This window comes from Ornithorhynchus anatinus, chromosome 5 (assembly GCF_004115215.2).
Source record: "Ornithorhynchus anatinus isolate Pmale09 chromosome 5, mOrnAna1.pri.v4, whole genome shotgun sequence".
Lineage (NCBI taxonomy): Eukaryota > Metazoa > Chordata > Mammalia > Monotremata > Ornithorhynchidae > Ornithorhynchus > Ornithorhynchus anatinus.
In genome coordinates, this window is record NC_041732.1 from 3,490,303 (window position 1) to 3,515,091 (window position 24,789).

Sequence of the window (24,789 nt, forward strand, 5' to 3'; positions counted from 1 at the left end):
GGCAGGGAATGCGCCTGTTTATTGTAGTACTGTCTCCTCCCAACTCCTTAGTTGTGCGCTCTGCACGCAGAAAGTGCTCGATAAATACGACTGAATGAATGAACGTGGTCGAGAGGCGGGCAGTGAACAGAAATGAAGAGAAGCTCTCCTCTCTTGCTGTGCTCTCAATCTTTGTTTCCCTCAAGCTAAACTACTTATACAGCCTCGCTCACTCTCTTCCTCCTACGAGAACTATTTCCCCCAACGCGGACCACAAACCACAGTGCCCTTCATCTTCAAAGCCTTTCCGAAAGCCCATCTACTCCGGGAGGCCTTTCCTGATTCGTTCCTCCTTTCCTCCGGCTTTATCATCGTCCTCCTCAGTGGCATTTATTGAGCAGTTCCTATGTGCAGAGCTCTGTACGTAGGAGAGTGTCCTTGGGAGTCTACAATATGACGGAATCGGCAGACACATTCCCCGCCTACAGCGAACTTCCAGTCTAGAAGGGGAGGCGGACTTTTTTTTATATAGTATTTTTTTTAACGCTCATTAGGTATCAAATGCTGGTCTAAGTTCTAGGATAGATTAGGTTGGACCCATCTTGGACATCAATATAAATGATTTATAGTTTTTAATTTGAAGATCTGTATTTTAGTGCTTTATCGTTTCAACTACCTCCCCAACTCTCTGTATCCTCCACCACCTGTGGGACTCCGGTCCATGTTCTGTCTCTTAAGGGGTCACTCACTTAAATATCTACTCTCCTTTTTTATGGTATTTGTTTAATGCTTATTATGCACCTGGCACTGAAATAAGTGTTGGGGTAAATACAAGCTAATCAGGTTGCATACAGTCCATGTCCCACATAGGGCTCACAGTCTTAATCCTCATTTGACAGATGAGGTAACTGAGGCACAGAGAAGTGAAGTGACTTGCCCAAGGTCACCCAGCAGACAAGTGGTGGAGCTGGGATTAGAACTCAGGTCCTTCTGACTCCCAGGCCCGGGCTCTATCCACTAGGCCATGCTGCTGCTTCCTAGCTGTAAATTATTTTAGGGTGTGTCTCCTTTGCTAGATTATAAACTGTAGTCCCTAGACTGTAAACTCGTCACGGGCAGGGAACGTGACTACCCACCTCCCTCTAGATTGTAAAATCCTACGGGCAGAAAACGTCTACTAATTCTGTTGTTTTGTACCCTCCCGTGTGCTTAGGACAGTGCTCTGCATGTAGTAAGTGCTCAAAAAATACGATTGATTATATTGTATTCTCCCAACTACTTAGTACGGTGCTCTGCACCCAGTAGGCGCTCAATAAATATGATTGATTGATTATAAAATCCTGTAGGGTGAGGCACTCATTGATTACCATCGATTGACTCATGTTCAAACTTCAATAGGGCTTTCCGAGGGCCAGGAATCTAAAAATTAGGGATCCGAAGCCGGGGGGGATTCTCCAGGTGAGGAAGAATCCATCATCTCCTAATGCCACATGGGGGAGAAGGAAAGGGTGGAGACTACGGCAAGAGGAAAGGACGTTAGAGCTGAGGTAGAATTTCCTGACTGAAGGTCAAGTGGGGAAACACAGGATTGAGAAGGAGAAAGAAAGGCCGTCTCTTCTCCTGGAGATATTTCTGCCGAGTGGACTCCTCCATCCTGGCGGGCCGGAGAACCGAGACCCGGGGAGGGATGGGATGATGATGATGATGGTATTTTTTAAGCTCTTATTATGTGTCAAGCACTGTTCTAAGTGCTGGGGTAGGTACAAGCTAATCAGGTTGGACACGGTCCCTGTCCCACTTGGGGCTCCCAGTCTTAAAGCCCATTTTACAGTCGAGATAACGGAGTTCCAGAGCAGTCAAGTGACTTGCCCAAGGTCGCCCGGCAGACGAGTGGCAGAGCCGGGATTAGAACCCAGGTCCTTCTGACACGACCCCAGAGGGCAGCACGGTGGGATCGCAGCGACGACGGGAGTCCAGTGCACATAGAAACACTCTTTATTAATGCTTGGGAGGTGAGAAGCGGAGAGACAGACTGTTCTTGTCATGCTGTTTCTGGAGAGTGGGGGGCTGTGGGTTGGGGGACATGCGGGGAGGGAGGGGTTCTGGGGGTGCTCAGAGAGGTGGAAGAGGCCAGAGCAGCAGTGCGCTCACCGAACAATGTAACTCAGATCAAGAGAATAAAAAAAAAGGGGAAGAGGGAGAGGAGGGGACCTCAGAATACGTTAGAGGCAGAGAAAGAGAAAATGGGGCTGGGGGAGACCCTTCTCCCCGACCCCAGGTCTCCACCCCCATGGACCAGCAAGGGTACACTGGGTCTGGAGAGAACTTGGGACACAACCACCCCCTCCACAGGGCCCTGATTTTGGGGGGGGCTCTGGAATTGGGGTGGAAGAGAGGGTGTCCGGGGTCCCCCAGGTGGTCAGTCCTCTGACATCCCACCCCAATTGACAGTGAGTGGGCGATGGAGGGAGGAAGAAGGGAGGGGTCTCCCCACCCACGGCAGCGATGACTGCGGGAGAGGGGCCTCGCGGCCCTGTCCACAGGCCCCCCGGGAGGAGAGGCTTGGGTGGACAGGTGTTGGGAAGACTGGGAGCCAGGATTCCTGCCCCTCACCCCCTCCCCTGCTCCTTCAGGGGGGCGGGGAGAAGGAGGGAGGCAGCCGGTAGATTGCCCCAGCCCAGTTCTGACTGGGGCTCCTGGTGGAGGGGGAAGGGAGAGACAGTTATTTTTAAAAATAGACATTTCTCTAAAAGAGCAAGAATGAAATATCCAGACTTTTTTGGGGGGGGGGTGGGAGGCGGGGCGGGAGGGGCCACGGGGAAGAGGGACACCTGCTCTAGGGGGGAGACACATTGTGGGGTGGCCCGGGAGGTGTGGGGGTCCGTTTAAGACTGCATCTCTGCTCTCAACATCCACGGGAACCAGCAACAGAAGAGCAACCTGGAGAGAGAAGGGGACAGGGGAGGGGTCGGCTGGGGGCTCGAAAGGGCTGGGCTGGGGCCACCTGGATCCTCTCCCTGGTGGCAAGAAGACAAGGAATTCTGGTGCCCCTAGAAAGAGGGACCCCCCAGCAGGAGCCCCTGGAAATTGAAGCTGGAGTGGGGCTGGGAGAGATGGGCTGGGGGGAGATCTGGGGCAGGGGACGGGGCTCGTTGAAAGGGGAGTAACGAGTCACGGGATGATAGTAATAATCATTCTATTTGTTAAGCGCTTACTACGTGCCGAGCACGGTTCTAAGCGCTGGGGTAGTTACGAGGTCATCAGGTTGGGCACAGTCCCTGTCCCACACGGGGCTCGCTGTCTTAATCCCCATTTTGCCGATGAGGTCACTGAGGCCCAGAGGAATTAAGTGACTTGCCCAAGGTCACACGGCAGACAAGTGGCGGAGCGGGGGTTGGAACCCACGTCCCCTCGCTCCGGAGCTCTTGCTATGATGCTTCCCTGGGTTGGGTGAAGGGCAGACCAGGAGATGGAGGGGTGGGGGCCGGGCCCGAGCTGTACCTGGAGATAGAGTTTTCCGACGTGATGTCCTTCGGGGTGCGGACGGCAGTGAAGTTGCGTTTTGGCTGCGTCACTGCGAGGGAGATGGGGTGTCAGTGGGGCCTCCCCCCCGCATCCCCCCGGCCTATATACGTGCTCCTCCTGGACTGTAGTGGAGGATGGAAACAGGAGGCCATCTCCTCCAGGAGGCCTTCCTTGACTAAGCCTCCCCGCTTTCTTCTTCTCCCACTCCTTTCTGCATCGCCCTGACCAGCTCCCTTGTTCTCCCCCCTCCCCATCCCACAGGATTTACGTACACATCTTTAATTTACTTTATTTCTATTAATGTCTGTCTCCCCGCCCCCGCAGACTGCAAGCTCATTGTGGGGAGGGAATGTTTCTGTTTATTGTTGTATTGTATTAATAATAATAATAATGGTATTTGTTAAGCGTTTACTATGTGCAGAGCACTGTTCTAAGCGCTGGGGGAGATTCAGGGTCATCAGGTTGTCCCGCGTGAGGCTCACAGTCTTCATCCCCATTTTACAGATGAGGTCACTGAGAAGTGAAGTGACTTGCCCACAGTCACACAGCTGACAAGTGGCAGGGCTGGGATTCGAACCCATGACCTCTGACTCCCAAGCCCGGGCTCTTTCCACTGAGCCACGCCGTATTGTACTCTCCCAACTGCTCAGTCCGGCTCTCTGCACACAGTAAACGCTCAATAAATACGACCGAATGAATGAAAGGAGGTACGGGGTAGCAGGTGTCGGTGGAAGTGACCCCGGAATGAGGTTGGGGTAACGGAAAGGAGGGAGAGAATTCTGGGGGGAAGTCAGAGGGGAACCGGCCGCGGCATCCCTTCCTGGCCCCCGGGTCGCCGTGGACACGTACTGGTGACTTGATGGACCTTTTTCGCCAATGCACCTTCGCTCTGGGGGTCTTTGGGGCCGCCGAGCCTGCGGGGAGACATGGGGACAGGCGACCCTCAGAGGAGGGAGGATGTTGAAGTGAGGGGAGGCATCACAGGAGAGAGAGAGAGTTCCTAGGAGGGGGTCGGGAGAGAAGGGGAGCCCCTCGGGGGGACAGAGTCAGAGGCAAGCTGAGAGGGAGTGCTGGAGGAGGGGGCCTCAGAGCCAGATGCGAGCTCCTCCTTTAGACTGGAAGCTCCTTGGGGGCAGGGAACGTGTCTACCGACTCTATTTTATCGTGCTCTCCCAAGCGCTTAGTACAGTGCTCTGCACACAGAAAGTGTTCACAAAATACCATCGATTGATAACCCCGGCGTCCGGCTCCCCCCCCCCCGGAGCCGTACCTCCCTGAACCACGGGCTGGGAAGGGGACCACCCGAGGGGCCCATCTGGGGGACCCCCCACCTTCCCCGACCCCAACGCCTCCCCTTCACCTCTGCACGCGCGAGGCGGGGGCGAAGACTCCGTGCTTCGGGGGGCAGGTGAAGTAGCGGACGCCGAAGACGGAGCCGTCGTGCTTGCCCGTCGGCCGGTCCAGCTCGATGCCGAACCAGTAACCTGGCGGGGAGGGGAGGGGCGGGGGCGGGGAGGGGGGGCGGAGTCAGGGCACCCCGTCCCCCCCGGCCCCCGACCTCCGACCCCCGGCCCCCACTCACCGGGGGCGAAGTCGGTCTTGCCGTAGAAGCGGATGACCCCCTGCTTCTGTCCCGCCACCAGCACCTGCTCCCCCAGCTCGATCTTCACCCCCTCACGATCCAGGCTGCTCACCGAGGGGGACTTCTTCTTGACTGCTTTAAGGGAAGAGCAAGGCAGAGCCCGCTCCATTAATCGATCCCTCAATAATAATCATATATGGTATTTAAGTGCTTACTAAGTTCCAGGCACTGTACGAAGCGCTGGGGTAGATACGAGCTAATCAGGTTGGACACAGTCCCTGTCCTAAATGGGGCTCTCAGTCTCTCTTTTACAGAGGAAGAAACTGAGGCCCAGAGAAGCAGAGGGAAGTGCCCACACAGGTCACACAGCCAACAGAGGCAGAGCCGGGATTAGAACCCAGGTCCTTCTGATTCCCAGGCCCGTGCTCTATCCACTAGACTCATTCTCAATCATGAGCGAACCCAGGCATCCGCTCTCTCCCGCCTCCCAGTCCCGGGGTGGTCAGGGCAGGTGCCCGGGTCCATCGAGGAGAGAGCTGGGAGGCCGAAGACCAGGGTCCTTGACTCGCAGCTGGGGGTGCTCAGAAGATATCGGCCCCCTCCCCTCCGTGGCCGGAGAATTGAGCTGGGAGGGACCCCGGTCGGCCCCCGCCTCCTCCCGCACTGACCTTTCTTGTCCTTGCGGCCTTTGCCCGTGACCCGAGAGAAGTCCATCCGCGGGGTGCGGGGGGTGGAGGTGACCGAGGATGGCGTGGCATCCGTCGTCGCCTTGGAGATCTTGGACACGGATGCGAATATGCCTGAAGGGGACAGGGCAGCGACTGCTTCCTGCGGGGCGGCGGGGAGGGAGGGAGGACGGGGAAGGGGGGTGCCCAGGACGGAACCCGGCCGCCCCTGGGATCGGCTCGACCTCAGGAGTGACCCCTTGGCCGGTGGAGCATCTGGGTGGGGGTGGGACCCTTATGCCGAATCGGGGCAGAGACTGAGGAGTCAGAGGCAAATGTTGGCCAGTGTTACGAGCCACCAGTCCCCCAACCTAGGCCTGACCCACTATGACAGTCTCAGGGACAGTTAGGGATAGGGTGGGGTGCCATCTTGGGTCAGGAACCAGTTTGGGATGGGAAGTGGTACCGCTTTGGGACGGGAGGTGGTACTGGTGGTTTGGGATAGGAAGCGGTCCCGGTTTGGGTCCGGTGGGGGTGCTGGTTTAGGGCAAGCGGTACCAGCTTGGAACGGGAAGTGGAAGCGGTTCAGGACAGGAAATAGCCCCGGTTTGGGTCAGGACATGTCTTGGTTTGGGTCAGGAAACGTGCTAGTTTGGGAGAGGAAGTGGGGCCGGTTTGGAACAGGAAATAGTACCAGCTTGGAACAGTTGTGGGGCAGCAAGTAGTAGTTTTGGGACAGGGAATGAATGACGTTCCTTCCCCCCACCTGCCCCAACTCACCCTGCTTGGGGGGGCAATTGAAGTAGCGGATGCCCCCAACGCTGCCGTCGTTCTTGCCCTCGGGTTCATCCAGCTCCACGCCCACCCACTGGCCACTGGCGAACTCCGTGGTGCCGCAGAACCGCAGGGTCCCAGCCTGGGTGAGAGGTGGGGAGGTGGGGGGTTCACACTCAGTAAACAGTATTGATTGAGCATCTCTTGTAATAATAATAATAATAATTGTGGTATCTGTTATGTGCCGGGCACCCTACTAAGCACCGGGGTGGATACAAGTTGGACACAGTCCCTGCCCCATGTGGGGCTCACAGTCTCAATCCCCATTTTACACATGAGGTAACTGAGGCCCAGGGAAGCGAAGTGACTTAATAATAATGTTGGTATCTGTTAAGCACTTACTACGTGCAGAGCACTGTTCTAAGCGCTGAGGTAGCTACAGGGTAATCAGGTTGTCCCACGTGAGGCTCACAGTTAAATCCCCATTTGACAGTTGAGGGAACTGAGGCACAGAGAAGCGAAGTGACTCGCCCACAGTCACACAGCTAAGTGGCAGAGGCAGGAGTCGAACCCATGACCTCTGACTTTCAAGCCCGGGCTCTTTCCACTGAGCCCCGCCCAAGGTCACCCAGCAGACAAGTGGCAGAGCAAGGATCGTTATTATTATTCTCATCATTATTATGGTATTTGTTAAGCTCTTAATATGTGCCGAGCGCTGGGGTAGATGCAAGGTAATCAGGTCGTCCCACGGGGGGGTTCGCTGTTTTGAACCCCATTTTACAGATGAGGCAACTGAGGCCCAGAGAAGTTAAGTGGCTTGCCCAGCGTCACACGGCAGACGAGTGGCGGAGCCGGGATCAGAACCCATGACTTTCTGACTCCCAGGCCAGTGCTCTGTCCACCATGCCGTGCTGCTGCTTGTGTGCTGAGCCCTGCAATAAGCACTTGCAGGAGTAAAACAGAGTTAACCTTCTAATTCAATCCCAGGGTAGAAGTTGGAGAGCCTGCCCCCGATATGTGTCTTCCGGCCTAGAGGGACGCCCACCCTCCTCAGATCCGACACTGACTCTCCCCCGCCATTCAAAGCCTTAGTGAAGGCCCACCTCCTCCAAGAGGCCTTCCCAGACTAAGCTCTCCCCACTTTCCTCACCTTCCACTCCCTTCGGCGTGGCCCTGACTCGCTCCCTCTGCTCTTCCCCGCTCCCCGCCCCACCATCCCCATCATTTATATATTTCTATTGATGTCTGTCTCCCCCTTCTAGACCATAAGCTCGTTGCGGGCAGGGAACGTTATCCGCTTACTGCTGTACTGTCCTCTCCCAAGTGCTCAGTACAGTGCTCCACACCCAGTAGGCTCCCGATGAATACGATCGGATGAATGAATAGCAGCAGCCCCCTCCCCGCTTTCCCCTTCGTAGGCCCGAGCGTCGGAGCCCGGGGGTTTGCCCCCTGACCCCGGCCAGGCCCACCGACCACGTCCCCCGACCGTGCCCACCTTCTGCCCGTCGACCAGCACGCGGTCCCCCAGCCTTAGGCCCAGAGCGCTGAGCATCAGGTTCCCGGGGATGTTGTCGTAGTTGGGCAGCGTGACCCGGGGCAGCGCGCAGCTGAGGGGCACGGCCTCCTGCAGCAGCGTCCGCAGCTCCTTGGCCACCATGGCCGCCTCCGCCTTGTCCAGCGTCATGTCCATGGGGTCGGGCACCACGTCGGCCGGCACCTGCCCCTTACTGTTCTGAGGGAGCGGGGAGAGGGGCGGCGCAGGGAGGGGTGAGCCGCAGGGCACCGCCACCCACCTTGGCTCTCCCGGACCCGGGGGCGGTCACTGCTCCCCAGTGCTTGGAGTCCCCGCTGTCCGACTCGCCCTCTCCCGCTCGCCGCCCCCCCCCACTAGCCCTTCCCCGCTTGCCCCTGCCCCTCTCCCTTCTTGTTGCTGGCCCTAGCCCCTCGCCCCTCTGCTAGCCCTTAACCCCTCTTTGTTCACCCCTGTTCCTCCCTGCTAGTCTCTGCCCTTCACCGTTTGCTCCCCGGCCCTCTGCCCGCTCTCCCCTGCCCCTCTCCCCGCTCTCCCCCCGGCCCTCTGCCCCTCACCCCCTGACCCTCAGTCCGCTCACCCCTGACCCCCTGCCCGCTCACCCGACCCTTTGCCCGCTCACCTCTGACTCTCTGCCCGCTCACCCCTGACTCCCTGCCCGCTCTCCCCCTGGCCCTCTGCCCCTCACCCCCTGACCCCCTGCCCGCTCACCCCTGACCCCCTGCCCGCTCACCCTTGACCCTCTGCCAGCTCACCCCCGGTCCTCTGCCCGCTCACCCCTGACCCTCTGCCCGCTCGCCCCCTGGCCCTCTGCCCAACCGCTCACCCTGAGGGCGGGATTGGCTCCGTGCTCCAGCAGACACTTGGCGGCCCCCAGGCAGAGGTTGGAGGCTGCGATGTGCAGGGCGGTGCCGTGGTTGAAGTCGCTGCAGGTGGAGTTCACCACTGGGGGAAGTGGGGAGGGGGCGGGCATCAGCCCCCAGCCTGCCCTCCCGACTCCCCCCGACCCCCGCGGTGCCCAGGCCAGGCCGCCCCCCCGGCTCTTAACCCCCTTCCCTCCCAACGTCTCCTCCCGTCCCCTCCCCCGGCCACTGGTCCTCCCTGGGGACGGCCAGGGCCTGTCCCTCGGGTCCCCCGCGTGCCCCCGCCCGATCCCCGGGACCCCCACCGCGGGGCCGGGAGCTCTTGAGGAGGATGCGGATGAGGTCCGGCACGTCGAAATAGGCGGCGTAGTGCAGAGCGTTCATGTTGGTCCAGCGGCTGCGCAGGGTCACGTCCACCCCCAGGGCCAGTAGCTGCTGCGACAGGCGCACGGCCGCCACCGGGTCCCCTGTGGGTGCCAGGCGTGGGGAGGGAGAGAGAGGGTCAGGGGCTCCCTCGGGCCCAGCCCCCCACCCCGACCCCCCGTGAGCTCCAATGCGATGGAGATCGTGACCAACGTGATTACCCCCAGCGCTTAGAACAGTGCGTTTAACAAATACCGCAACACACAAACCCGTCCTCGGGAGAAACCCCTGGGGGAACCCTCCGCCCCAACACCTTCTCCGCACCAGAGATCGATCCTGGGACAGGACCCGCCCCGCCAGGCCTGACTGTGGGGAGATGTCTGTCCCCTCCCCACATCTCCCTGGGGAAACCAAGGCAGGCCAGGGTTGAGGGAAGCTGAGAACTGGGGGACAGACAGGAAGGGGGTTGGGGGGCTCCGGGCTCAGAACCCCTCCCTCTGCCCGCCGGGGGCTCCCCGCTCACCCACGCCATGCGCCCCGGCCTTGCAGGCGTAGTGGAGAAGGGTCATGTCCGTCAGCCCATCCCGGTCGTTGACGTGGCAGCCGCGCTTCAGGATCTAGGAGGGAAAATTGTGGGGTGCAGGGGTTCACCTGGGCTCTTCCACCTCCCTCAAACGCTTTCCCGAAGGAGACCATCCCCGGGACCGCAGGACCGAGGAGTGGCTCTGAGGGACGAAAGGGGAGAAGAAGAGTGGAAAGACAGAGAATGGCCCCCGGGGTGTGGCAGGGGTCATCTAAAGTGGCACGGGGACCTATCACGCTTCACCCCCAAAGATATACCCCAGTGTTTAGTACAGTGCCTGGCACTTAGTAAGCTCTTAACAGATACCATAATTATTATTAGTAGTAGTATTATTAGTAGTAGTAACATTATTATCAGTAGTAGTATTAGTAGGACTGCAGCAAGAAGGATGGAGGGTAGACTCCAGCAAGGACTTCCCGATGGGTGGGGTTGGGAGATGTAAGATTGGGTTCGGGGTGTGGGGAGCGGGGGAAGCTGGCGTGACTGCTGGAGATCTCTGCACAGGGGAGACCCTGCTTGGTAGGGTTAGGGAATGGAGATGGGGGGAGGGATGGGATGAGAAGCAGTGTGGTCTAATGGGAAGAGTACGGCCCCGGGCGCCACTTGACTACTGTGTGACCTGGGACAAGTCCCTTAACTTCTCTTTGCCTCAGTTTCCTCATCTGTGAAAATGAGGATTAAATCCCACCCCCTCCTACCTAGAATGTGGAAGCCCATGCAGGACAGGGGCTGTGTCCAAACTAATAACCTTGGATCTACCCTCTAGACTGTAAATTCGTTGTGGGCAGGGAATATATCTGTTATATTGTACTCCCACTTAGTACAGTGCTGTGTCTAGTTAGCGCTTGATAAATATGAATGATTGATCGACTGATCTACCCCAGTGCTTAAAACAGTGGTTGGCACCGAGTAAGCACTTAACAAATACCATAATTATAAATTATTATTATGACCCAGCCAGAGGAACATTTAGGATTGGACCCTTTAAACATTTTGGTGCCCTTGATTTATGTCCATATAATAATAATAATGTTGGTATTTGTTAAGCGCTTACTATGTGCAGAGCACTGTTCTAAGCGCTGGGGGAGATACAGGGTCATCGGGTTGTCCCACGTGAGGCTCACAGTTAGTCCCCATTCTCCAGATGAGGTAACTGAGGCACATCGAAGTGAAGTGACTTGCCCACAGTCACACAGCTGACAAGTGGTAGAGCTGCCATTCGAACCCATGACCTCTGACTCCCAAGCCCAGGCTCTTTTCACTGAGCCACGCTGCTTATCTTTACCTCTGCCGCGTCCCCACTCCGTAGTTTATTTTTATGTCTATTTCCTTCTCTACACTATAAATTCCTTGTGGTCAGGGATCTTATCTACTAAATTGACTGTATTGTACTCTCCCGAGTGCTCAGTACAGTGCTCCTGCACAAGGCAAGCACTCAATAAATAGCATTAATCGATCGACCGAGACAGGATCCCAGAGCCTGGGGAAGGAGTAGGGGTGAGCTGGGGGTGTCAGCTGATGTGAACCTCCAGGAATTCAGGTGTCCTGAACCTTCACGGGGGTTGGGTGGGTGAGAGTAGTGGTGGGGCACTTGGGAGGGTTTTTTTTTTATGGTATTAGTTAAGCACTCACTATGTGTCAAACACTGTTCTAAGCACTGGGGTAGATATAGGTTAATTAGGGCTGACACGGTCCCTGTCCCAAAAGGGACACACAGTGTAAGTAGGAGTTGTTGCTAGGAAGCAGAAGCAGAAGGCCAGCTGGGGAGAGAATTCCCCAACGCCGGGGGAGGGAGGGAGAGGCCACAGGGAATCCAGTACCCCTCTCCCGCCGAGGCCGAGCGAGGCCCCGGAATCCAGGCGCCCAGGTCTCCAGAGGTTGCCAACTCCCAGTCAATCGTATTTACTGAGCGCTTACTGTGTGCAGAGCGTTGAACTATATAACAGCCACGTTCCCTGTCCACGATGAGCTTACAGTCTGGTGGGGGGGGGGGGGGGCAGACTTTAATATAAATAAAAATGAAAGATACGGACATAAGCGCTGAGGGGCCGGGAGGGGAGATGAATCGAAGGAGCAAGTCAGGGTGATGGAGAAGGGAATGGGAAAAGAGGAAAGGAGGGTTTAGTCAGGAAAGGCCCCTTGGAGGAGATGGGCCTTCGGTAAGGCTTGGAGAGGGGGTGAGTTGGCACAGGTGTTGGCTGGGGGATGGAGCTGGAGCTGGGCATCCTGGCTCCTGGATGGGTATCAATGCCCACAGGGTGCCCTCTGCCCCAACCAGGCCTCCGAGCCATCACCCGCTTCCCTCGGGTCTGTCCCTTCCCCACCCGCGCCAGACCCTCCTGACCTCGTTGCCGATGACGTCGATCTTGTGCTGCACCTGGGGCACCCATTGGCGGATGATGGCGAACAGCTCCGGCACTGTGGTCTGCGGGTCGAACAGGATCTCCTGGCAGGCGGGGTCGTTGGGGTCGAAGAAAGTGAACGCTGGGAGAAGGGGAGAGGGGACGACCCGAGGGCGTGAGACGGAGGGAGGAGAGGCTGGATTCCCAATACCAGGTCCCCCTGACCCCCTCGATGGGATTTCACCCTCCCCGTAGGGTGGACGGCCCTGGTTCCCAGACAAAAATCTCTCTCCCCAGACTGGAATCCTCCAAATTTCTGGACCAGATCTTACTCAAAATTTAGTTATGGTCTTTGTTATTAATACCACTGTTACTATTACTACTACTACTACTAATTATGGTATTTGTTAAGAGCTTACTATGTGCCAGGCACGGTACTAAACGCTGGGGTATATATAAGCTAATCAGGTCGGACACAGTCCATGCCCCACATGGGGCTCATGGACAGAATCCCCACTTTGCAGATGAGGTAACTGAGGCACAGAGAAAGGAAGCGACTTGTCCAAGGTGGCACAACAGAAAAGGGACAGAGTGGGGATTGGAAACCAGGTCCTACTTCCTCCCAGGCCCCGGTTCTACCCACTAGGCCATACTGCTTCTCAACCCCCTTGGAAGAGTCTGCTTAGCCTCCCGGACCAGATCTCATTCTATCCCTGGACTGCGTCCCAATTCCTCTAATAATAATAATAATTCTGGTATTTGTTAAGCGCTTACTGTGTGCTGGGAACTCTACTAAGGGCTGGGGGGTTAGACACAGACCCCGTCCCACGTGGGGCTCACAATCTCAACCGCCGTTTTTCAGATGAGGAAACTGAGGCCCAGAGAGGGAAATAATGACGACGATGGCATTTGTCAGGCGCTTACTATGCGCAAAGCACTGTTCTAAGAGCTAGGGAGGATATAAGGTGATGATCTGCCCAAGGTCACACCGCAGACAAGTGGCAGAGCCGGGATTAGAACGCACTACCTTCTGACTCCCGGGCCCAAGCTCTATCCACTAGGCCATGCTGCTTCTAAGGGGGTCTCCTTGGGTCCGAAGGACCAGGGGTGTCTCCATCCCCTTCCCCTGGTCACCCAGAGGACGTTGAGGCTCGGAGGTCCGAGGGGGCCCGGTGGGGAGGTAGCCTTTGGAGGGGCGGGGCGGGCAGTTACCATAGTCCTTGGGCAGGGGGGCCGGGGCTGAGGGGTGCACCACAGGCTTCTGCCTTCTCTCCAGGATGGGGCTCGGGGGGTCCGGTGGCGGCGGGGCCAGCGGCTCCTCCTCTTCAGGGGGCCCGGCCACCGAGTCCGTTTTGGTCATGGTCCCAGTCCGGCCCCCGGGGTCAGGGGAGGCACCGGGCTGACCACCTGAATCCCGAGATGGAGGAAAGGAGGCGGGGAGTCGGGGGGGCTTCCACCCCCGACCGAGGGGCGAGGGGGGTGGGGGGGTGACCCTCCCCAGGCCACTCTGAGGGACCCTGGGGAAGAGAGCCCTCCTCACCCCCACAATCAGTGGGTTTTTGTTGAGCACTTAGTCTGTGCAGAGCACTGCACTAAGCGCTCGGGGGAGGACAAAAGCACAGACCGCGGCAAGCGAAGCCCCCAGGAGTCCTGGCTCCCAGCTCTGGCTCCGCTTCTCCCCACTCCATCCCTCCCAGCTAGGAACAGATTCCATTCCAGCAGACTGGCAGCCCCTTACTACCCTCAGACCCACAGACTAGGCCTCTCCCCCGGCTTCCCCTCAGTCCCTCGCCCTGCTGTCCCCTACCCCTCTCGGCTGGGAACAGATTTTAGGGGTGTGGCTGCCCAGTCCTGCCCTGGGACCCCCGCCAGGGACCCTCCCCCCACCCCCTCCATCCACTCCCCAGGCTCCAGGTGTCCCTACCCTCCCTGCTGTCCCTCCGCATCTCCCCCAACCCCAGTCATTACTGTCTCCCCTCCAGACCCCCTTCCCGCTAACCAGCGTCTCTTCTAGTCCCCAAAGCAGCCCCCTGCCCACCCCCCCCAACCCCCTTAGAGTCCCAGGACCCCGGTGTCCTGGCACCGGGCCCTCCACCGAGGCCCCGCCCCTCCCCAGGCGGTACAAAGGGCCCTCTGTGTCTGCGCCGAAGCCGATCCGGTCCCGAGGGGGAGCGGGGGAGGGGAGCAGAGGGAGATGGAGATGGGGGGGGGGGGTCCCCCACCCAGCAGCTCTGCCCCCTCCCCTCCCTCCATCTCCCCTCCCCACCTCGCCCCCCAGGGTCCTATTCACCCCCCAGTCTCCACCCATCAACGCTGAGCTCCAGCCAAGGCCCAGAGACCCTCCCATCCCCCAAACCCTGCTTCTTTTTCCGAGGGGACCTTGGGGGGGGTGTCTTTTTTTTGGGGGGGGGGGTCTGGAGCTTCGGGGACCAGGAAACTCCTGTTTCTGGCCAGAAGGGGGATGGGAGAAAGCGGGGCAGGGCGCCCGAGCCTTCCAAGATGGGAAAGGGAGGATGGAAGAGGCCGGGGGGACCCCCGCGAAGGAGGAAGAGTCCCTCATCTCCCCTCCCCCCAGCAGGCCGCCCCCCTCCCCCAGTTTGTTTATCCCGGGTGTGGGGATGCTCCAGCCGCCTCCTTCAGCCGCCCCCTCCCATCCCCGGTGTCCCTCGGCCCCTCCGGGGGGCTTTTTCCTACCGCGGGGTCCGGAGGGGTGGGGGGGGTCCCGGGTGGGGTTGGGGGAGCGGGGAGCGGAGAGGGGCGGCGGCGGCGGCGGCGGCAGCAGCGGGAGAGGGAGAGAAGATGACGATGCGCATGCGCCGGCTTACCCCCCCCTCCCCCAAACACACACACTCGGAAAGGGTGGGGGGCCAAGGGGGCGGGGAAGAGGGAAAGCGAGACAGCAACAGAGACCCCCCCCCCAAACGGGCAATGGGAGGAGGGGGAGAAAAGCACTTGGAGCTGTATCGGGGAGGGGTCCCCGTTACCCCCCAACAGGCCCCTTCTGACCCCAGCCCCCTCCCCTCCAAGCCCCTTCCTTCCTGCCCCCCGAGGGCCTAATAATAATAATAATAATTATGGCGGTATTTGTTAAGCGCTTACAAAGGGCTGCTCTAATTGCTGGTGGGGGGCTACAAGGTGACCAGTTGTCCCCCTTGGGGCTCCCCGTTTTGAATCCCCATTTTCCAGATGAGGTCACCGAGGAAGTGACCCCAAAGGCACGCGGCCGGCAATCGGCGGAGCCGCCGTTAGAACCCACGACCTCTGGGTCCCAAGCCGCCCTTGCCACCGAGCTCCGCCGCTCTTGCGGATGAACGTTAGGGGAGGGAAGAGGTTCTCACGGCCCACCCTGGATGGGGAGACCGGGGACCCCGACCCCTAATTGCACGGGGGTGTTTTTAGGGGGGGTGGAGAAGGGCAGTCGGGGGTCCCCGACAGGCGAGGCAGGAGCCCGGACGGTTCCCGCCGCTAACGGCACACGGACAAGACACCGATCCTCCTTTCTGCATTTTATTGGAACCTCAGAGAGGGCCGGGGGCGGGGAGGGGGGCGGGGAGGGGGTCCCGGCCCCCAGCAGCTCTTCACAGCATCCTCCGAGGGCCCGTGCCCTCTTCCCCTCCCTCGGCAGCAGCACGGGTGGTGGTGGAAGCCGAAGGAAAAGCCTCCCCGGGGCCGACGCCCCTCCCGCCCCGTGCCGAGGCCGAACCCGGAGGAGAGCGAGGGAGGGAGAAGATTGGGGGGCAGATCCCCTCCCCCCGGCCACGGCGGCACAATTTAGGAGGAAAGGGAGCATCTAAGGCAATCGTTCCTTGACCCGACTCCCTCCCGCCCCCCCGGTAAGGTGCCACAGCAGTAAGGCCACCAGGCGGACGCCCCTCCCAACCCCACCGAAGCCTGAGGTGAGGAAGGGGCCGGACGCCCGTCCCTGAGCAATGGTGGAGGGGCGGGGGCGGCCCCCGGCCCCGGTCACTCCTCTTCCATGTGGATGAAGGGGCCCGGCTCCTCGGGTTGGGGCGGCATCGTGTAGACGAGCGCTCGGTCGTCTTCCTGGCAGATGATGGCGACCGTGCCCCCGCCCTCTGGCACCACGGCGCCCGTCTGGAGGCAGGCCTGGAGGCGGGGAGGGGAGAAACAGAGACTTTACACGGGGACCGAGGCGTCTTCATGATGGGCTTTTTTTCTCCTTCTTATGGCATCCGTAAAGCACTTACTCTACGCCAGGTTCATACAAGTTTATCAGGTTGGACGGAGTCTCCGTTGCACGGGAGGCTCACGGTCTTAATCCCCGTTTTACGGATGAGGTAAACGAGGCAGGGAAGGGAACGGCCCGAACGAGAAGCGGTGTGGCTCGGCGGATAGAGCGCGAGGCTGGGAGCCAGAAGGACCCGCGTTTTCATTCCCAACTCCCCCACTTGTCTGCTCCGTCACCTCGGGCGAGTCGCTCAACTTCTCTGGGCTTCAGTTACCACGCTGTAAAAGGGGGATGAAGACCGTGAGCCCCATGCGGGAGAGGGACTGTGTCCAACCTGATTAACTTGCATCTACCTCCGGCCTCAGAACGGTGCTCGGTACAGAGCAAGTGCTTAACAGGTATCGTAATTATTACTACGAATAAGGTCACACGGCAGACGGGTGACCGGAGGGAGGGGAAACGGAGGGAGCGGATGTGCGCGTGTCTGTGTGTGTGTTCGGGGGGACGCTGCCCACCCTGCCCGTGACCTCCCCGCCCGCACCCACCATCTCCAGCAGCCGCAGCTTCTCCTCGGACACGAGGTTCTCCTTCCGCAGCTGCTCCACCAGCCCCTCCATGGCCTCCAGCTTAGCGCAGTGGTGTCGGTGCCGCTGCTGCAGGCCCTTGACCTTTCGCTGCAGCCCCGCCACCACCCCGGCCAGCTGGGCGGCGCTCAGCTCCGCTTTATGGTAGCCGTGCTCCGCCTCCAGTCGGCCCTCGGGTTCGGGCTCCGGCTGCCCCCCGCGGTCGCCTCGCTCCTCCTCGTCCTCCTCCTGGTCATCACCCTCCTCCTCCTCCTCCTCCATCTCTATCTCCCCGCCCAGCTCCCCGCCCCCGGCCCCGGCCCTCTGATTGGAGACGATGGGGAGGGTGGAGACGATGGGCAGGCTCAGGGCGGATGACAGCACCGTCTCCGGGGGGGGCGCGGGGGCGGGGGTCAAGGGGGCGGCCGTGGGGATGGTCTCGAAATAGGCCACCATGGGGGTGGGTGAGGCCGCTGGCATCGGGAGGGGCTCCGGGAAGGGCTCGATGGCCACGTTCTCGATGACCAGGGCCCCGGGCCCGGCCCCGCCGGGCTCCCCGGGCGGCTCGGCCCCCACCAGCTGCACCAGGGGCACCAGGCTGACGGTGCCCAGCAGCGGGGTCTGAAGTCCCAGCTCGCCCGTGGCCTCCACGTAGACGGGGGCCGAGGCCAGGCCGGGGTCGATGGCGATGGCCAGGGCCTCCAGGGGCCCGCTCACCATCGTGCCGGGCTCCCCTTCCGCCAGCCTCTTTGCCCCTGGCTCCGCCAGCGGTCGGCCCGGGCTCTTCCGCTTCTGAAAGGCAAAGCCGGATCTCGTGAGTGGGCTTCGGTCCCCGCCCTGCCCCATCAGCCCCGGCTGAACCCTTTCGGCTCAGGCCTCACCCTGGGGGTCAGCTCTGATCCCCTAGCCGGCCAGGGGGTAGATATCCTCCACCCCTCCCTCGGGCTGGGGAGCCCCCCAAGCCCCGCCGCTCTGGCCTCTGTCCCCCCGGGCCCTAGAACAGGTCTGCCCCACTCCCGCCCCACCTCCACCTGCCATTCTCCCCCCACCTCCCCGATTATCCAGACTGCCAACGCATCTCCCCCCTCACAGGGCACACGACGACCCCCCCATTCACCTCTGACCCACCTCCCACCCCCAGGCCCAGCCTGATCCCCGAACCTCCGGGCTCAGGGGGTCTTTGGCGAGATGAGAGAGCTGACCCAGGAGGCCGGGGACACCCGCAGACAACGCAGCAAGCCCGCCGGGGGTTAGACCGCGGGAAGGACCGGCCGCCGGGCGACCCCGCGCGTCTCACCGTGCCACCGGCCGAGGCTTGGAAGATGGTGGGGACGGCGTCGGGTTTGAGGTAGCGGACGCCCCAGCGCCACTCGAAGCAGGATGGGGCGAAGTGCTCGCTGCACAGGTGCTGGTGCCGGGTGGGGACCCACTGCTCCTGCCGCATCTGCTGCAGCCATTCCTGCAGCCTCGCGGGGTCCTGCAAGGGGAACCTGCCGGGGGGAGAGGTTGTCAGCGGGCCGGTGCCCCACGCTCAGTCTCTGGGAACTGAATGCCCTCCCTCCTCACATCCGCCAAACTAACTCTCTTCCCCTCTTCAAAGCCCTACTGAGAGCTCACCTCCTCCGGGAGGCCTTCCCAGACTGAGCCCCCCCTTTCCCTCCTCTCCTCCTCCCCTCCCCCCCCAAGCACTGTGCTCATCTGTATATATTATTTATTACCCTATTTATTTTCTTAATGAGGTGTCTACCTCCTTGATTCTATTTATCTTGATGATGTTGTCTCGTTTCGTTCTGTTTTGCTCTGCTGTCTGTCTCCCCCGTTTAGACTGTGAGCCCATCACTGGGCAGGGATCGTCTCTGTCCGTTGCCGAATTGTCCATTCCAAGCGCTTAGTCCAGTGGTGGTATTTGTTCAGCGCTTACTATGTGCAAAGCGCTGCTCTAAGCGCTGGGGGGATACAAGGTGATCAGGTTGTCCCACGTGGGGCTCACAGTTTTAATCCCCATTTTCCAGAGGAGGTAACAGGCCCAGAGAAGTGAAGTGACTTGCCCGAAGTCACACAGCTGGCAAGCCGCGGAGCCGGGATTAGAACCCATGACCTCTGACTCCCAAGCCTGCGCTCTTTCCACTGAGCCACGCTGCTATCTGCTCTGCACCCCCTCTTCCTTCCCTCCTCCTCCCCGGGTCAGCACCGGTCCCGCCTCTCCAAGGGACACTCTGCAGCAGGGAAGCAGCCTGGCTCAGTGGCAAGAGCCCCGGCTTGGGAGTCAGAGGTCATGGGTTCTAATCTCCGCTGCGCCGCTGGCCAGCTGGGTGACTTTGGGCAAGTCACTTAACTTTTCAGTGCCTCAGTTACCTCATCTGTAAAATGGGGATTAAACTGTGAGCCCCACGTGGGACAGCCTGATCACCTTGTATCCTCCCCAGCGCTTAAAACGGTGCTTTGCACAGAGTAAGCGCTTAACAAATGCCATCATTATTATTCTCTGGGCCCCAGTGACCTCCATCTGGGAAACAGGGATGAAAACTGGGAGCCCCACGTGGGCCCACCTGATCACCTTGTATCCCGGCCCAGCGCTTAGTTGCACATAGTAGGCGCTTAACAAATGCCATCGTTATTATTATTACTAAAATGGGGATGAAAAACTGGGAGCCCCACGTGGGCCAAAGCAGCGTGGCTCAGTGGAAAGAGCCCGGGCTTGGGAGTCGGAGGTCATGGGTTCGAATCCCGGCTCCTCCGCTTGTCAGTTGTGTGACTGTGGGCAAGTCACTTCACTTCTCTGGGCCTCAGTTCCCTCATCTGGAAAATGGGGATTAAAACTGTGAACCTCACGTGGGACAACCTGATCACCCTGTATCTCCCCCAGCGCTTAGAACAGTGCTCTTTTCTGTCCGTCTCCCCCGATTAGACTGTAAGCCCGTCAAAGGGCGGGGATGGTCTCTATCTGTTACCGATTTGTCCATTCCAAGCGCTTAGTACAGTGCTCTGCACATAGTAAGCGCTCAATAAATACTACTGAATGAATGAATGCTCTGCACATAGTAAGCGCTTAACAAATACCAACATTATTATCACCTTGCCTCCTCCCCGGCGCTTAGAACAGTGCTTCGCACCTAGTAGGTGCTTAACAAACGTCATCATTATTTTATTATTAAAATGGGGATTAAAAACTGGGCACCCCCCGTGGGGCAACCTGATGACCTGGCATCCCCCAGCGCTTGGAGCAGCGCTGGGCAGCTAGAGAAGCAGCGTGGCTCAGTGGAAAGAGCCCGGGCTTGGGAGTCAGAGGTCATGAGTTCGAATCCCAGCTCTGCCACTTGTCAGCTGTATGACTGTGGGCAGGTCACTTCACTTCCCTGGGCCTCAGTTCCCTCATCTGTAAAATGGGGATGAAGACTGTGAGCCCCACGTGGGACAACCCGATTCCCCTGTGTCTACCCCAGCGCTTAGAACAGTGCTCGGCACATAGTAAGCGCTTAACAAATCCCAACATTATTATTATTATTAGAGAAGCAGCGTGGCTCAGTGGCAAGAGCCCGGGCTTGGGAGTCAGAGGTCATGGGTTCGAATCCCGGCTCTGCCACTTGTCAGCTGTGGGACTTTGGGCAAGTCACTTCACTTCTCTGGGCCTCGGTGACCTCTTCTGTAAAATGGGGATGAAGACTGGGAGCCCCACGTGGGCCCACCTGACCACTTTGGATCCTCCCCAGCGCTTAGAACAGTGCTTTGCACATAGTAAGCGCGTAACAAATGCCATCATTATTACTATTTAGTAAGCGCTTAACAAATAGCGTCATGATGCTTCTCTGACAACAGGCATGACGTCAGAGGGGTGACGCCGTCCCCGCTGTCCTTCCTTACTTATAAAAGCTGATCCGGCGGTTGTCGGCGCTGACCTGGCCGGCCGTGTTGGAGCAGTTGGGCGCCCGGCAGTACTTGGGCATGGTGCCCGCCCTCCGTCCCCCGGGAATCCCGAGATTCCCGAGATTCCCGAGAAGGGGCGGGCGCTGGGAATGCCGGCGTCCCGGGCAGGAGAACGCGGCCCTCCCCGCCCTCGTCACGTGACCGCCCCCGCCACGCCCTCGTCACGTGCCGGGGGTGCGCCAGGGCGCCTGCGCCAAGCCGCTCCGCGGGCGGGGCCTGCGGGGCGAGGAGGGTTCCCGCGCCTGCGCAGTAGGGCGGCGCCGCCCCCGCCCGCGCCCGACGTCAATCGGCCCGTGCCTTTCCTCACGCAACCTCTCCGGACGTTACCATTTTGGGCGGAGGGGAGGTCACGGTCTGATCCATTCGACCGCGCGCGGGGGTGGGGTGTTTGGGTGTGGATTCATTCATTCGATAATAATAATAATAAGGTTGGTATTTGTTAAGCGCTTACTGTGTGCAGAGCACTGTTCTAAGCGCTGGGGTAGACACAGGGGAATCAGGTTGTCTCACGTGGGGCTCACAGTCTTCATCCCCATTTTACCGATGAGGTCACTGAGGCCCAGAGAATAATAATAATAATATAATGTTGGTATTTGTTAAGCGCTTACTGTGTGCAGAACACTGTTCTAAGCGCTGGGGTAGACACTAGGGAATCAGGTTGTTTCACGTGGGGCTCACAGTCTAAATCCCCATTTTACAGATGAGGGCACTGAGGCCCAGAGAATAATAATAATAATAATAATGTTGGTATTTGTTAAACGCTTACTATGTGCCGAGCACTGTTCTAAGCGCTGGGGTAGACACGGGTTTATTCATTCATTCAATAGTATTTATTGAGCGCTTACTATGTGCAGAGCACTGTACTAAGCGCTTGGAATGAACAAGTCGGCAACAGATAGAGACAGTCCCTGCCGTTTGACGGGTTTACAGTCTAATCGGGGGAGACAGACAAGAACTAAAGTCTAATCGACGGGCTTACAGTCTAATTGGATAATGTTAGTATTTGTTAAGCGCTTAGTCTGTGCAGAGCACTGTTCTAAGCGCTGGGGTAGATACAGGGTCATCAGGTTGTCCCACTTGAGGCTCACAGTCAATCCCCATTTTCCAGATGAGGTCACTGAGGCCCAGAGAAGTGAAGTGACTTGCCCACAATCACACAGCTGACAAGTGGCAGAGCAGGAATTTGAACCCATGACCTCTGGCTCCCGAGCTCGGACTCTGTAAGCCTCGGACATTCGTTCATTCATTCAATGGTATTGACTATGTGCAGAGCACTGTACTGAGCGCTTGGAATGTCTGTGGCTCAGTGGCAAGAACCCGGGTTGGGGAGTCAGAGGTCGTGGGTTCTAATTCCAATTCAGCCGCTTGTCAACTGGGTGACTGTGGGCAAGTCCCTTCACTTCTCTGGGCCTCAGTGACCTGAACTGGAAAATGGGGATGAAGACTGTGAACCTCATGTGGGACAACCTGATTACCCTGTATCTCCCCCAGCGCTTAGAACAGTGCCCGGCACATAGTAAGCGCTTAACAAATACCAACTTTTTATTTTATTATTGGGCAGGGATGGTCTCGGTGGCCGAATTGTCCATTCCAAGCGCTTAGTCCAGTGCTCTGCACATAGTAAGTGCTTAACAAATACCAACTTTTTTTTTATTATTGGGCAGGGATGGTCTCTGTGGCCCAATTGTCCATTCCAAGTGCTCAGTCTAGTGCTCTGCACATAGCAAGCACTCAGTCAATACTATTGCATGAAATGCCGTCGTAATAATAATAATAATAATGGTATTTGTTAAGCGCTTACTATGTGCAGAGCACTGTTCTAAGCGCTGGGGGAGATACAGGGCAATCGGGTTGTCCCACGTGAGGATCACAGTCTTCATCCCCGTTTTACAGATGAGGTCACTGAGGCCCAGACAAGTGAAGTGACTTAATGATAACGTTGGTATCTGTTAAGCGCTTGCTACGTGCAGAGCACTGTTCTAAGCGCTGGGGGAGATCCGGGGTCATCAGGTTGTCCAGTGTGGGGCTCCCAGTCCTCATCTCCATTTTAATAAGAATAATAATAATAATGATGGTATCTGTTAAGCGCTTACTATGTGCAGAGCACTGTTCTAAGCGCTGGGGGAGATCCAGGGTCATCAGCTGGTCCCATGTGGGGTTCACTTTTTTTTTTTTTTAATCCCCATTTTTCCAGCCGAGGTCGCCGAGGCCCAGAGAAGTGAAGTGACTCGCCCCAGGTGAATCCTAACCCCAAGGCGGCTCTCTGTGTGCCGACGCCGCTCGGCCTCTGGGGGGCGCCCTGGCGGGGAGCCCCGCCCTCGGCTGCCATTGGCTGGCGGCGGGCGGCGGCGCCCGCCTATTGGCTGGCGGCCGCCGGGCCTGGCCAATGGGCGCCCCGAGCCGGCTTTCCCGCGTCGGTTCGTCGGGCGTCGGGGGCGGCTAACGGCCGCGGGCTGGGGACATGGCGGCCCCCGGGCCCGGCGCGGGCGGAGGAGGCGGCGGCGGCGGCGGCTACGCGCGGGGCGGCGCCGGGCCCGGGGGCTCCCAACCTCCGGGCCGGAAGGGCCTCAGCTCCTCCCCGCCCCCGCTCCCGCCCCCGCTCCCGCCCCCGCTCCCGCCCTGTCAGCGCCGAAGGACCCGGATCCTGGGGGCGCCGGACGACACGGTGCACGGCCGGGTGAGTCCGCTCCCGGCCCCGGCCCCGGCCCGCCTCTCCACGGCCACGCCCTCCCTCCTCTGGACCCCGCCCCTTAGCCCCGCCCCTCTCCTCCTGACTCCTCCCTCCCCGGCCCCGCCCTTCCTCAGCCCCGCCCCTCCCTCCTCCCGGCCCCGCCCTCATCTCTTGGCCCCACCCCTCCCTTCCCGGCCCCGCCCCCTCCCCCTCTCCCCTCCGCCCCCTCCTCCTCCCGGCCCCGCCCCTCCCTCTCCCTCCTCCCCTCAGTCCCCTCTGGCCCCGCCCCCTCGTGCCCCCGCCCCTCCCTCTCCCTCCTCCCCGTAGCCCCGCCCCTCCCCTTTGGCCCCGCCCCTCTCTTCTCCCTCCCCCCTGGCCCCGCCCCTCGTTCCCGGCCCCTCCCCTGGCCCCGCCCCTCCCCTTTGGCCCCGCCCCTCTCTTCTCCCTCCCCCTCCCGGCCCCGCCCTCCTCCCCCGGGCCGCCCCCCCCCCCGTCCTGGACAAGGCGAGCGACTGGCCCGGGGTCACCCGGCAGACCGGCGGCGGAGCTGGGATTCGAACCCGCGTCCCCCGTCTCCCCAGCCCGGGCCCTTCCCGCCGAGCCACGCTGCTTCTCCGTGTTGGAGGACGGCCATTGGGCGGGGAGGGGTGGGTGGGTGGGTGGATGGATGGATGGATGGATGGATGGATGGATGGATGGATGGATGGATGGATGGATGGGCTCTATCTGTTGCCGCACTGTACGGTCCAAGCGCTCACTACAGTGCTCTGTGCCTAGGAAGCCCTCAGTCAATACAATTGAATGAATGAATGAATGAATAAGCGTTCAATCAATACTTTTGAATGAATGAAGGAATAAGCACTCATGAAATACTATTGAATGAATGAATGAATGAGTAAGCACTCAATAAATACTACCGAATGAATGAATAAGTGCTCAATAAGTACTATTGAATGAATGTGTGAATAAGCGCTCAATAAGTACTATTGAATGAATCAATAAGCACTCAATAAGTAGTACTGAATGCATGAGAAAGCGCTCAATAAATACTATTGAGTGAAGGAATAAGTGCTCAATAAATACTATTGAATGAATGGATGACTAAGCACTCAATAAATACTATTGAATGGATGACTGAGCACTCAATAAATACTATTGAACGGATGAATAAGTCCTCGATAAATACTCTTGAATGAATGTGACAGTGACTGTTCCCCCTCTTCGGAGCCTTCCTG

At 59.1% G+C, this 24,789-nt stretch overlaps 3 protein-coding genes across 4 annotated transcripts in view; 1 reads left to right on the forward strand and 2 right to left on the reverse strand.

Annotated features, from left to right (window-relative positions):
• Nucleotides 1-1,956: 1,956 nt before the first annotated feature.
• Nucleotides 1,957-14,930, reverse strand: CLIP3 (CAP-Gly domain containing linker protein 3). 2 transcript variants are annotated; one of them, XM_029066562.2, is made up of 14 exons: nt 14,902-14,930; nt 13,420-13,614; nt 12,210-12,349; nt 9,806-9,899; nt 9,225-9,386; nt 8,883-9,001; nt 8,021-8,257; nt 6,532-6,667; nt 5,755-5,886; nt 5,087-5,221; nt 4,865-4,988; nt 4,354-4,418; nt 3,481-3,553; nt 1,957-2,919 (listed from the first exon to the last, which is right to left on the reverse strand). In XM_029066562.2, the coding sequence occupies exons 2-14, from the start codon at nt 13,565-13,567 to the stop codon at nt 2,865-2,867; spliced, it is 1,620 nt and encodes a 539-aa protein (XP_028922395.1). In that variant the 5' UTR covers nt 13,568-13,614; nt 14,902-14,930; the 3' UTR covers nt 1,957-2,864. The 2 variants fall into 2 exon arrangements, with proteins under 2 accessions (XP_028922395.1, XP_028922396.1); XM_029066563.2 differs by having other exon boundaries at nt 5,087-5,218; nt 14,902-14,929.
• A 770-nt stretch (nt 14,931-15,700) lies between these two features.
• Nucleotides 15,701-21,005, reverse strand: THAP8 (THAP domain containing 8). The gene is made up of 4 exons (XM_029064587.2): nt 20,821-21,005; nt 18,257-18,449; nt 16,942-17,751; nt 15,701-16,314 (listed from the first exon to the last, which is right to left on the reverse strand). Exons 1-4 carry the CDS (start codon nt 20,901-20,903, stop codon nt 16,171-16,173), a joined length of 1,230 nt encoding a protein of 409 aa, XP_028920420.1. The 5' UTR covers nt 20,904-21,005; the 3' UTR covers nt 15,701-16,170.
• A 2,477-nt stretch (nt 21,006-23,482) lies between these two features.
• Nucleotides 23,483-24,789, forward strand: part of WDR62 (WD repeat domain 62) — a gene marked incomplete at its 5' end in the record, with an annotated part of 33,576 nt that continues 32,269 nt past the window's right edge. The window contains one exon of the mRNA XM_039912176.1: nt 23,483-23,560. Coding sequence (XP_039768110.1) covers nt 23,483-23,560 — 78 coding nt within the window. The remainder of the gene's footprint in view (nt 23,561-24,789) is intronic.